The sequence below is a fragment of the Lampetra planeri genome, unplaced genomic scaffold (genome assembly GCF_965212315.1).
Source record: "Lampetra planeri unplaced genomic scaffold, kcLamPlan1.2.h2 scaffold_1598, whole genome shotgun sequence".
Taxonomy (NCBI): Eukaryota; Metazoa; Chordata; class Hyperoartia; order Petromyzontiformes; family Petromyzontidae; genus Lampetra; species Lampetra planeri.
In genome coordinates, this window is record NW_027614327.1 from 1 (window position 1) to 14,146 (window position 14,146).

At 44.6% G+C, this 14,146-nt stretch overlaps 1 protein-coding gene across 1 annotated transcript; it reads left to right on the forward strand.

Annotated features, from left to right (window-relative positions):
- The first annotated feature begins 348 nt into the window (after nt 1-348).
- On the forward strand, nt 349-13,080 carry LOC144739610 (kinesin-like protein KIF26B). Its single transcript, XM_078622531.1, is given in 12 exon segments — nt 349-426; nt 647-740; nt 2,024-2,295; nt 2,901-3,078; nt 3,690-3,751; nt 3,753-3,782; nt 4,032-5,416; nt 6,104-7,125; nt 8,393-8,562; nt 9,674-9,824; nt 10,221-10,396; nt 12,853-13,080. Coding segments are annotated over 12 exon segments (3,846 nt in total).
- The last annotated feature ends 1,066 nt before the right edge of the window (nt 13,081-14,146 follow it).

Consider the following 14,146-nt stretch of genomic DNA (forward strand, 5'->3'; position numbering starts at 1 on the left):
AAATGGACACTAAAGGTGTCCCAAAAAGTGATACAACTACAGTAAAAACATTATAATCTGAAAAATGACTCAAAATGTTTGCTCTCAACTTCATATTGAAACAATTGCTGTATCTCACACCTCCCCACAGCCCTTCAGGACGCTCTAACGACAAACAAACCATTAACTGAATTCAACCCCATTCACCGTACTAATATTGACATCTCTGGTGTCCAGGTCAAAGTTGTGCTGCGGGTGCATCCAACATCCTTAGAGGACTACGGCCAACCACCTGTTCTCCGCGTGGACTTGGACCAGAAAAGGGTCACTGTAATGGAACCAGCATGTCAAAGCCAACCACATACGACCATGACACTCGGCCGGGAGAGAAAGAATCCTCTGAAGACCTTCAACTTCGACGCTGCCTACCCTCAAGAGTCCGGCCAGGTTTGGTGGTTTTGGTTTGGTTTGGTGTTGACCCCTCCTGATGACTGACCGTGATTTGGGACAGCTACCACAGCTGCACAGTCCATCAGTTCTGTCCTGACCTCTCTCTGACTCTGACACTGTGTTTGAGCCCATCCAGCAGGATGCTTTGGTTCTTTTCGTTTCACTGAACATCTCGTTGTGAGTCATCAGATGCTCTCTGTTTCTTTGTCGCGGCCAGGCTGAGGTGTGTGCAGGCGTTCTGGCTGACGTCATTCGCTGTGTGCTCAGCGGCAGTGACGGATGCGTCCTGGGCTTGGGATGTGCTGATGTGGGTGAGTAAGTGGTCGTTGTGAGGGGGCCAGGGGTTACAATCTAAAAATGGGAGTGGGGGGCTTTTATCTGTGCTCAGAGAGCATCCAGCCCCTCCATTACACCTCTGTCCCCACTCCTGTTATTGCTCAATCTTTCCTTATCACTTTAACTCTCTGTGCTCTCATCGGTCCTTGATATCCTTCATGCTCCATTTGACTATTTCTTTCTTCAGCGGTGACAGAAACGTGTTGCTCTCTCATGCTGTTCCACCATTACTTTCTAAAGAAAAGCCCTTTCATCAATTATGCATGTGCTTTCTTCTTCTGCTTCTTCTTCTTCTTTTTTTTTTTTGAAAAAAACCTTCCCGTGTCCCGGAGACATTTATACTGCTGAAAATATCTTGTTCATTTTTATTTTGCTGAGGCTCAGAACTCAGAGGGGGACTGCAAACAAAATGGACTGTAAAATGTTACTATTACAGAGATGGAGCCCTGCACTTAGCCTCACTGAAGGGATTTAATAGGTTTTGCAGCATAGACACACACACACACCACACACACAGACAAAGGGTAAGGACGGGGTCTCCTTGGAGCTGCTTCTTCACATGACGCCACTCTCCCGTATACCTGATTGAATTAGTTGGCCGATACAGACCACAGCCAGAGGATATCAATCTCCTCGCAGAATACTACTCTTTGTGAATAACGGCAGGCAGCTCGGCCTTTAATTGGAGTAAACCAATTCTCTTATCCTCATTCAATTAGAGTTTGGATGAAGACGACAGAGTGAAGCAGGCCCATGATTCATCAGTAATGTGGGGCAGGAGGAGGTACAGTGCAGCACGAGTCCAAAACAAAACCACAACCCTGTTTGGGCGTTTTTTTTTTCTGAGTCTGATCCATCTTCATTAGTGGACTGCTGTGAGTTTGTCCAATGACTGTTTCATTTGTACAATTTATCACTGCATGTCAGGACATCAGCGACATCGTCCCTTCTTTCTAATGTTTAATTCTCTGTCTGGCTTTCTTTGTCACTGCTAACGTTTGGGACCTGAATGACCTTTAGCGAGGAAAGATGACCTACCAGTGACAAGAAGCCCTTAGTTATACACAGATTCTAAGAGGATTCAAACCCAGATCATGCAGATATGGTTGTTGCCTCCTGAAGGCTGTTTGATTATATTATTTTCATTCATTTCATTGAACAGTAGATTCACCAACAGTAGCATTCTTTATGTAAAAGATGTTAATATATTAAATATGTGTGCATGTGATGTATGACTGTTCTCTCTCATGTGTCCCAGGCTCGTGGTCCAGCATGGTGGGAGATGATGAGAGCATCCAGAAACTCGGGCTGATTCCATGTGCCATCTCCTGGCTGTACAGCGCCATCGAGCGTCGGCGGGAGAAGACTTGGACAGATCTGACCGTGTCGGTATCGGCTATTGAGCTCTGCTGCGGGGAGGAGGACACGCTGAGGGATCTGCTGGGGGAGGTGGGGCCCTCATCAGGCAGCACACAAGACAGTCCGAGAGCTCATGTTAAACTGCAAGAGGACCCAGTCTACGGGATACAGGTGGGAGAAAAAATGGTGGCTTTGGAATCAAAAGTGTGAATAACATACCAGCCCTTAAACCACAAGACAAATGGATTTAAATCTATTTTTGTCATAAAAACAAGAACATGTTCATATTTTTCGTATATTTCAAAACCTTTTTGTTTAAACCTAAAAATATTGATGTTATTTATTTGGCAAATAACACACTGAAATGAGAAATTTCAAACTGAATTCAGCGTTTTATACAATTTAATTTGAGCCCGATCACTGGGCTTCTCTGAGAATTCAACTTCATCTAGAGCTAATAACAAGATTTTGTAAAAGTTTGTAAAATTAGAAAATTCATGGATAACAATAATAATTATATTTTAGTATTATAAATATTGCAGAAACTTGATTGATTTTGGTAATTACCAATGCCATTCATTTAGGGAAGCTGTGACATAAACCTCATATTGGGTCTTGGTCTAATACATTTGTTATAAATATCCATTTCCTCAAAAGAGAATATGTATGTATAATTTCAGTAAAGGGGCCGATTGCCCATTGACGTTGTGTGTTACGGTCGCTTGATGTATACACACCAATGAATCTGTCATACAATCTCTTTCCCGTTCTTCTAGCTACGTAACCACAACCGGGTAAAGGCCCCCACTGCTGAGCGCGCTGCCTCCCTCTTGGACGCCGCCATAACAGCTCGTCGACACAACGACTTCACAACCTTCTTGTCCCACAGCTCCATCATGTTCTTCACCCTCCATGTTCAGCCCCCTCGCACCGAAAGCAGCACCATTGGAAAAGGTTGTAATGAAATATTCATTTACCAGCAAATCTGCTGTTTCTCATGAATTATTTTCTGACGCTCACTGCTCATTCACATCAGCCTGAAGTGTAGCTAATGGATTCTCTGCTTTAGGTTGTCGTGGCCCCACCAAGCTGACCATGATAGACGTTTGTAGTGGCATGTGGAGTGGGACTGGATATGGTGTCAGCAAACCTCCCCACTCAGAACTGGGCCCTGTTGTCTTGTCTATACTAAGTGGGCATAAAACCATCCCCAAAAAGTAAGTCTTTGCATGAATGATGATGTAAGATTCTAATTTCGTTCATCCAGGCCACTAGAGGGTTGGACATGCTATGATGATGATGATGCAACAGTTTGTGTATGCTTAGATATGACGGGAAAGTGTTAATTTCTTTGGTTTTTATTTTCACTTTTAGAGTGATAATGACTGGATTTTATGGACAATAGTTATTAGTAGAACTTAGAAATCAGAAGTGTTGGCTGATTAAATTGTATGTGTTCTAATATAAGCTGTATTACTTATGTCTGTCTCTCTGCAGGGGTAGCAAGTTAACGATGCTCCTCCGCGAGGCCTTGGGTCATGTAAAATGCCATACTGCCGTCATAGCTCAGGTTGCTAATTCAATGGCACACCTTCAAGAGACCTTTTCCACCATCCAGCTCGCTTCCCCGCATCCGCAGAACACAGAGAAGGACAAAGGTACTAGACATATCCTATAATGTCTACTAATGTGTCACGATTTGATTTTAATCTCACTCATCCTATCCAGATCTACAATATACTGTTGCAGAGTGTTTTAATGAACCACCCATATGAAAATGCAAAATCCGTTAGATGGAATCAGAAAGTTGTCGATAATGTGGTAAAACTTTTGAATACTTTTCCTAGTATTCTCTAGTTACTGTTCATGAGACCAGCTTCACATTACAATGTCTGTGTACTCCACAGCAGTCCACCTCCTGCTCTCCCTGCGGGAGGAGTTTAACGAAAGAAAAGAGAGGACCTCAGTCTTCGTCCCTGAGGGCCTTCCACTCCACAGATGAGGTAGATGTTGACGTCTGTCATTTCCGTCTGCGGGGGGACCTCGATGAACGCTCCAGCAGTGACCAGTCCTGTGACACAGTCATCCAGATCGACTCAGATGGCTTCATCCAGGCTAAAGCTGCCCCGAGGTTGACCCAGCCTGAATTTGTACCCATCATTCCATCTTTGGACCCCAGGAAGGCTGACATGGACGACCCAGAGTTTACTGCTTTGCTTCAAGAGCTTCTGAGAATTCCTCAGCTACAGGTTGATAATAAGAAAGAAGAAGTTGTCCAAGGGCATCTGGAAACACGGAGGGCAGAAATCAAGCAGCCAGAGAGGGATAGTTTTAAATGTGACACCTTCGCTGAACTTCAAGAACGCCTGGGTTGCATCGATGGCAGTGAGACAACAGCGGATATGCTCAAGTCTTCATCGAAGGGACCGTCTGATAATGTCACGACCAAATCACAGCCATCAACAAAACCAGGAAAACACGGAGACGCAGCATCAACTCAGGCGTCAGAACCGTTGCTGAATAAAGGTTCAGGCCGCACTCAGACTTCTGCTGGGGAAAAGCAAACAGATGGTGCCTCCCCTGGGGAGAGTTTCCAGCGAGAGGACTCTGGTCTTTATGACTGTGAGGAGTGCAGTGGCACCAGTTCCAGTGAGGAACTGCTCAATCAAACTCTCAGTCTTAATTCAACTTGCTGCATTGACGAGCCCAAAACCGAAACTCTTAAGTCCTGTGAGAAACTCTCTTCTCGGATCATGAATGCGGGCACGTTGGGTAAGGCGGCTAACAGCTCCCCTGATGTTGCCCTTCCACCTCCAGAGAAACAGGAGGCTCAAGCAGCAGCTGATTGGTTCAAACCAGACAAAAGGACATCACCAATCGGAAAGAGTTCACCCATATCTCCAACATCTTCATGCTCCCCTTCCCCCTCTTTGTCTACCGGTGGCATACTTGGGGATGTTTTGGCAAATAAACCCAAAGAGGATCTTAAGGAAGTCAAAGCCACTATAACTGTAACTGTTCAACAGCCGCTGGATGTGAAAGGACAAGATGAACTTGTCTTCTCTATGGTGGAGGAGGTGACCATCAATGGAGCTTTAAACAGCAGCAGGACAGGAGGAAACATTATCTGTTTCAGAGACAATGCTCAGTCCCCGACACACATTCAAGGCTCTGCCAGCTCCCAACCAATCAGAATTATCAGCAATATCAGTGATGAATCTGCAGCCTCAGATAGAACCAAAGATTCCTCTACTCAGCCAGAAGCCAACGACACTGGAACTATAAACCCTCAGTATCAGCTAAGAAGGGAAATGAGGCTCCTACCTTCCTTTATTAATCCTATGCTGATGAATACAGAAACACACTGTGATTTAGATGGCATAAAAGAAAAAGAAAACACAAAAAAAAATCACACTACGTCTCTGTCAGATCTCATGGGGAATCGTGTCAAATGTAAAGAGGAAACAAGAGGTTTTGAGAAGAAAAGGGGAGCTTTTGCTTCTAAGGCAAATGTCAGAGAACCGGACAAGATGTGGAACTTGTCTTTTAGCCAAGACTCATTGATTCTAGAAGATCAAGCTATCTGTGATGAAACTGCAGAGAACAGAACGTGTGGAAAGAGACCAAGAAATGCAGATAAGAGTCACCTGGGAGATGTGGAGCATGTTTGTTCCAGTAACACTCCAAGGGGCTTGTCAGGGGCTGAGATGGCTTGTCAACGTGTTGGGAACAACAGGATAATTGGTGTCTCAGTCGGTTGCCAAGAAACTGCCTCTGCTTCCTTTCATACGGGTAGTCTGCCTCGAGGCTGGCAAGGTGCCAGCCACAGACTAGTCTGCCATGGTGGTCCAATAGCAGATGACCGCAGACACCCAAGAGGGGTGACATCATCCACCCCATGTAGCCCAGGGGTAACTCTAGAGAAGAGGCAAGGCAGACAGTGCTCCCCGGTGAACCATAGCCTCTGTGTCTCCTCCAGTCTGAAATATGGAACAGAATACCGGCAGGAAGCTAGCAACGCTCCCAGAAAGGGTGTTGGATCATTGTTTGAGACCTCGAGCATGAAACATGATCATATGACATCACCTAACGAGGACAGCAGCAGGCTTTTCAATGCCAAACTGGAGCAGCTGACTAGTAGGACTAATTCCCTCGGCAGGACCCCGAGGGACTTCCCATCGTTTGATAGAGGTAACACCTCTATGACCTCCAAGGCGAACTCCAAGGGGACATTTGAAGGAGCTTCTAAGGGAGCAAATAAAGGAAGGAGTGAGGGAGACTGTACCTTAGCTCGAGGTAGCAGGAGCTCGAGGAAGAATCACCCGACAGATGAATATCAATCTGCCAGGCCTGCATATTCCAAGCTCTCCGCAGTGGGTAAACTTAAAATAACTAGTCCCAAAGTTCGTCGACTATCTGTCCCCAGCATCAAGAACCTCAGTCTCCCTCACAAAGGCCTTCAACAGTCCATCAACCGAAGTGCCAGTCTCTCCCCAGACAGTAAAACCGTCAGCTTTGAGCGGACATCCTCCTTTCTGTCCTCCTCCCCTCCACGGTCCTTTCACTCAATCAGTCGAACTCCAAGCCAGAGCTCCTCGTGCTCATCCACAAAATCTGCCATCCAGGGATTTGTCAACGGCCGGATCTCGGACCTCCTGAAGGAAAGGGCCACCAGCCCCACTTCAGGAGGTCTGGACCAAACAGCCACGCTTCCCTCGCCGTACAGCCGGGTCACGTCTCCCCGCGTGCCCAGTCACATGAGCGGGCATGCCAGTGACACCACTAGCGTGCTGAGTGGTGACTTGCCACCAGCAATGGGAAAAACCTCTCTCCACTTCTCAAACAGAAACAGTACGATGAGCAGTGGCTATGACAGCATGGTGAGGGACAGCGAAGCCACGGGAAGCAGCACTTCAAACAGAGACTCTGTCAGCGACAGGAGCGGCTCCCTCCTCAGTGTGGCACGCAGCAGCAGATCGTCTCGCAGGAGAGGCAACACAGGTAGAGACAAACTCAGAGTTCTTTCTGTATTTACATAGAAGGTTCTCAGTATGCATGGCTGTTGTTTGACGTTGCAAATCCAGTTTCCACACCTCAGGTTAAAAAGCCTGAGGATAACCTGCATCGACTCTTCGAAGTTGGGTGATTCATATCCCAACACCCCACGCAACATTACTTTTAGTGTCATCGCAGTTATTCAAATATTGTAAAAATAGCAAACACATCCCTAAAAAGAGTGCTAAAAGGTAAGTATCAGGAGAAGTCAATCCAAGTCCACACAACCAAAAGTTGCTCCGTGAAGAAAAGTTATTGTTCAAAAGTGATCAAAAGTAGTGAAATAAAGAGCCCCCTCCATATATCCACATGCCAGGGTCACCTGAGCCACAAGTAGAAGTAGAAGTAAATAGAAAATAAAAGTAAATGCGGACAAATAGTTACATAAGAACGTATCTACATTATGTGCATGCTGCATAAGGTTTTGACAGCGTCTCTTAACACACAAGTATGAGAACATACAAACAGTAACAGCAGACAGCTACTGAAAGAAAAATGTACACATACACAGCAAGGTCCGGGACAGATACGTACATGGGTGTGAGCAGTTATTCAAATCATCCAATGGTGGTGAGGTCGTGGTCGGACACATTTAAGACATATTTAAGATTCAGCTGGATGCAAGTGAATTAATTCATATATATAATCATTCAAATATCTTTGCACAAAATTATCCAGCTAATGGAAACGGGAAACATTTTGGATTCCATGAAGCTGTACCTGAACCAAACACATTTCAAGAGGCTTTCAGGGCCGATAGTTCCATCATCACTTATTGGTCTGTGTTCCAGCCTCATCACATTTTAATGTGCCATTAATTTGAGATGATGCACATCTGTACAATCCAGACGGATCATGTCTCGCCACTGGAAGCCACACATACACACATTTCTCAGTTCTCCAGAGGAGCACATGGTTTGGAAACTACAGATAATCATTTATTGTTCCTGCGCAGTGTGCCGTTGTGTTTTTCCTTCATCAACACCAGTGCCAACCTAGTACAACTGAATTACATTACAACACTATGGATTCCTTAGCGAAGATGCTCATTTGTAAAAATCGGTGTTGTCTGACTCCATTGACTCCACCATGAGAAACGATGTCTTAAATTAAATGCTATCTTGCCACTTGTGCTTGCATACATACAGCTGCACAAAGAGAAGAAGACGCCTCATCTTTCCCTTAATGTGCCATCTGTTAAACTGTGCTGCAGGTGCTCACCAGCGCCGTCTCGCCCATGATGCACCTGCCGCCATGAGACGCTCATCCAGCGGTCTGCGATCTCGCTGCGTGGATCGAGGAATCCCCGAGCCCTACGAGATCAAAGTTTATGAGATTGACAATGTGCAGCGGATGCAGAAAAGAGCAGGTGCTGGCAAACAGGTGCTGGGTTTATTTGGAATCCTGTCCAGAGGTCAAAGGGTATTTGGTCATAGATGACCTTTCTTCAACCTCCAGCGCCAACTCTGACGTCTCTGCCCAACCTCTTATAGTATCTTTATAGTATATTTTTATTTATTACAAAGATTATGTAGTGGTGACAAGCTTCTGAAACCTTTGGTTATTCTCAGTCTGACTGTGAGTTATTACAACTTTACACCACTTTTCTAGAAAAGTAATAATTATTGACACAAACCTTAAGTTCCCCATATGAATTTGAAGTCAACATGTGAACAGGACATTGGCATTGATTTTCACCTCATTATCTACAACATGAGCTCCTTCAGAGGTCATTTACAGGTGGTTTACCTTATTATAGATAATAGAGGCACCCACAGAATTTGAAGCTTCTGTCAAAAGAAAAACCTTTTTTAATTTTTTTTTTTTATATTTCATATATTTCACAGACATTTTCACAGGTCTTCTGCTGAGCGTCATATTTTCCTGGTCGACCATGAAAACCCAAATTAAATTTAAGACTGTACCTCGCATATTGAACTGAGCTTGAAAAGAAAATCTGGTCCATATGGTGACGTGATGTCCCCATGACGAGCAGCCTGGCCTCATGAGACTCTTCCCCGCCTCCACCAGACTCTGCACCGCATCTTTGATACAATTTTAATGACCAGATGGGGGGAACTGGGTCAATGCTGCAGCAAAGAACAAAGACAAGGACCATAAGTCAAACAAACACATCACACTGCATGTAAAAGTTAGTTTACAACCAGATGAGTTGAAAAAAAAAATCTGCATCTATAGTCTCACAGTCTCACTTGGTGTGATACGTTTCTTATAATCACAGAGTTCAGTGTTCTGTATCCCCAGAGGGAATGCCTCCTCAGCCCCAGCATGGTGCTTGTGAGTGGAGGTGGGGGTTGCTGTTGTTCATCCAACACGTGTGCAGAGGATTCAAGTGTTCAATAAGGAGCAGACACTTCTTCACATACAGACACACAGGCTGTCATACATACAGGCTTTCCCTCATATCCTGTGTTAAATGAACATGAATAAAAGTAGAATGTGTGTGTGTGTGTGTGTGTGTGTGTGTTTTCAGGGGCTGCCATGCTTCAGCGCCAAGCTGAAGTTTTTGGAGCACCGACAGCAGAGGGTCTCAGAGGTCCGAGCCAAGTACAACACCCTGAGAGGAGAACTGGAGCGGGCCAAACAGAACCTCATGCTGAAGCCTGTCACATGGAACAAAGAGTGTGAGTGATTCATTCAGATCATTCTTCATTCCTTATTGCGTGTGAGTGGGATGTAGGTGTGACCACACGCAATCTCCTTCCATCCCATCGATGCAGTGAAATAAACATGCTCAATATAGGAAAACAGTCCAACAGGAGGCAGTGTTGAGCTGCAATGAGGAAAGAACCTCAAAGAATATTAAATGGCAGCTGTTGTTTGTCCCAAAGTGAATCATGAGGCAGTTGAAGACGTTACAGCCAATCACAGGACGTGTAGCATTCTGAGTCATCAATGACACTGATCGGCCCACTATTAATTATTCACCATACACACACTGCACATTGATTTGTCCTCTGTGTGTGTGTGTGTGTGTGTGTGTGTGTGTGTGTGTGTGTAACCTCTCCGTCTCCCTCCAGTCGACCTGTGGCAAACTTTCGAGGTGGACTCTCTGGAGCACCTGGAGGCTCTTGAGGTGGTGACGGCTCAGCTGGAGAAGAAGGTCGATGTCTGCAAGGCCAACGTCATGACGGTCACGTGTTTCGATGCTGCCGCCAGGAGACGGAGGCGACAGCGAAGAAGTCCCAGTTTCTTTGTAGCGAACCATTAGGGCATCTGGTAGTTCAAGTCGGCACGTGCACACCTTTGTGACGTAGCATTCACGCGTAGAATCAGCCACTGCAACAGACTCAAGTCTTTTATTTTTCTTCAGGGGAGTTGAAAGGTCGGCATCCCAAAGGGCGATTTGTCTCTGCAATGCAATTTATAACTATGCATTTAACACTGAAACATTTTGATCATCAGACATTTTTACCTCCCACTTGCAGACATTCATTAAAATAATAATATGCAAGTTATTAGTTTGTCCTTTAATGATTTTTTTTTTTTTTTATATTGAACAGTACAGAAAAACACAAATACTAAAAACTGTCTGTGGCATCCAATGCTTGAGTTTATGAGCTCAAGGACAAATACAGGAATCTTCTGTTATTGTAATGGGATTATTAAAAACATCAGTGTTGTCCTTCAAGGCTGTAAACTCTGGGTAGACTGTACCCACGGTGACGTCCCTCAATCTGTGCAGGGCGACGACCTTTTACTCATTCATGTGCATTTGTTAATAAGTGGCTTCCACCTTTGTGTGTGCAGGTTCTAGACACTCCAATGTTACCTCAACATCATCCTGCACTTCACCTCACTTCACTGTCATTCTGCCGAGTCATCCGCTGACAGTTTTAGTTTCTTATATGTGAAATTTGTGTCTTTCCCTAAGCCAATCAACGTGTGTTAAGAATTTCTTTCATGCACTTATGTCATAGATTGTCCGTCTTGGAGTTTTTTGTTAGGTTTGACCATCAGTTTGTGTCTTATGGTTGTTCAAAATGAGGGAAATTTGCTGCACTGATGCCGTTTCATATATAGATTTTGGTGCTTAAGAACAATATATAGAAATAAAATGATTTCTATTTCAGTTTATTTTCTTCTATTAACCTAACTTACTGCACCATCAGAGAGGATTTATGACACACCACCAGCACATTCTCAAACTCTCTTTGGAGAACCGGCTACTCGTGACCAACGTCATGAAACACATTTGTATATGAAGGGAGAGTAAAACGTTTGGATCCGGTTCTCAGGGGTGATTTCACAAAGCGTATGATGTCACTGACATTGAGCCAGTAACAGGATGGACAGATGGATCAATGCGCAATACTTAAGTTTCCTACTGGAATCAATGAATATCCCTCTCTCACACACTCACACACACACACACACACACACACACACACACACACACACACACACATTCTGCTGGCCTGTTTATACACTTAAAATCCATTGAGTTATGTCACGAGACTTTCCATTTCTGATTGTGTCAACAGATTATTGTCCCCACAAGATATGTAATACCTGTAAGAAACGCACACCACCTATACTTACGACCTGACTTCGTCCTTCCTTTCTTTCTGCTCCACTTCCTCATTGTTGGTATTTATTTTTAGTTCTACAGAATCAGCAGTGCAGAAGTGAGCACCGCAGTGTGTCTGCTCCAATCTGAGGAGGGGAGGATGCAGATGAACGCTGTCAGACATATACGAGGGAACAGTTATTGGTGGTTTTATGAGAAGTGTTCATGATGTGGTGGCATGCAAGTTAGTATTGTCTCACAAACGTCAAGACAAAACATCATGGCAACTAATAATAAGAACAGAGGAAGTGACTAATCACAAATCTGGCATGTTAAGAGGCAAACAAATATTTTTCAAACACGATTGCTCACAAAGTGATAATGTAGTTTTCAAGGTTTAGATTTAGATTTTCTTTCTGATTCCATAAATCAATTGAATACTACTGAAGTACCTTGTGACTTTTGCATTAAAAGACCACTCATTATTATAATATCATATATCATTATCATTGGTATTATTATCATGATTAATAACAGTAGTAGTAGTAGTAGTAATAACAGTAATAATAATTGGGAGTATTGCCGTGTGTCTTAGGACCTCTAGGGGGCAGCAGAAAGCCCCTGCACTGACATGATTACACACAGAATTTCATGTTTATTGACAAGGTAGCCATTTTAATTATGTGCAACAATTAATGATGTTTTCCTAACATGTGTTATGTTTTTTAACAGGATCATTATAAAATGGGGAAATATATTTTGGTCAATTGTTCTTTCATTAGATACAAGACAAAGCAAGAAAAGAAGACAAAGAAAATAGCTGTTAAGATGACGATCAGATTGTAAATAATTCATTATATTCAGCAGGAAAACAGTATTTTTGTCTGCTGGAGGCTGTTTGCATCCTCAGTGTTCTGCAGACTGAATGGGGGCATGAGGGGGGAAGAGGCCTTGGAGGCAGCCAGAAAAAAAAAAAATAAAAAGAGTTACTCTCTACAAAGGAAATCTGGATGCTGCTTATATAACAGCTAGAATAAAGCATAAATGTACATCTTCCCTTTCCTTGTAATCCGATGCTCCGTTTAGCAGCTTAAAACATCATATGGCGGCTTCATCCGCTGTTACATAACCGCTGAACGCAGCAGGGAGCCGCCGGGACACATCAGCCAGGAGATGGCAGCCTCGGCCGCCTGCTGACATCCAGCGTCGCCGTCATGACAGCCGCGGAGAGACGTTTGGCGACGAGGCGAAGCTGTGAAGCCCCCGGATTGGACCATAAACAACACACACGGGAGCGCGTCGGAGGCGCACAGATGACCGGAGGAGGCTCACCGGCAGGCGGCCTGACGGGGAGCGCGGCGCCGGTGTGAGTCGGACAACAGCAGGACCGGAGGACTTCATCCATCCGTGAGTACGTGTGCTCATCCTCACACAGTCCTGTTTGTTTGTGGCGCTGCTGCGGTTCTTTAACAGTCACGGGGGTGTCACAGTCACCGGAGTTTTACAGTAGCAGAAGTGTAACAGCGGCACCACGGAACGTTTTTGTTTCTTCTTCTTCTTTTACGACGAAAGGAGCTCGTGGATGTTAATGAGCTGCCCCGTGACGTCAGCCCCACGCGCCCCCGACGTGCAGGTTCACTGTGCACGTCCCGGACACGTACACACGCACGTAAGCGTCTGTTCTGTTTGCCACTGACGCTGGAACAACTCAAGAGAAGCATCTGCATGTTAGTTTGACATGAAGTGTGATGGGGAAACAGCTACTGGTCATCTCTCACAAATAACTTTAAAAATAGATTGTAATAACATGTAAGAACAGATTCTTGGCTGCCTTATTCAGTGTAAATCATTTACTTGGTTTAAACTTCAGTTTAGTCTGAGAAAACCAACAGTTGATGAGTAACAGTCCCAAAGATCAACCGTCTGCCCTGATTGTATTAATATTTCCAACAAAAGATAAATGCGTATCTGCACACGTGGTGAACACAGATAATGTCATGTGCACACAGACAGACCTCGGTGGAGGTAACTAGCACTAATACGGAGTACAGTCTCCAGCGGCTCACAGCAGAGAGCTGGCAGAGCAGAACAAATCCTACACTGTCACAACCCATTTTAAACATCCGATGAGTCAGTCTTTGCTCCCAGCGTTTGTACTTTGTGTCACATTCCATGTTGCAGAATTCACAACGTTCACATGACCGATTACATGCTGTGGGAACTCATAGTATTAACGCTGATTTCAGGGGCCTCAGACCGCTCAGGCTGAATGTGGAGGCTTCATGAAGCGGAACCTCGAGCGCATCAGCCATTACTTTATGAGAGACACAGGAAGCCACGGTTTGTACAAGCAAGGCAGAAGAGATGGTGTGTGACTTAGCAGAAAAAAGGCAGGTTTTTGTGATTTGGCCTTTGACTGAGTGGTGTCCAAACAAA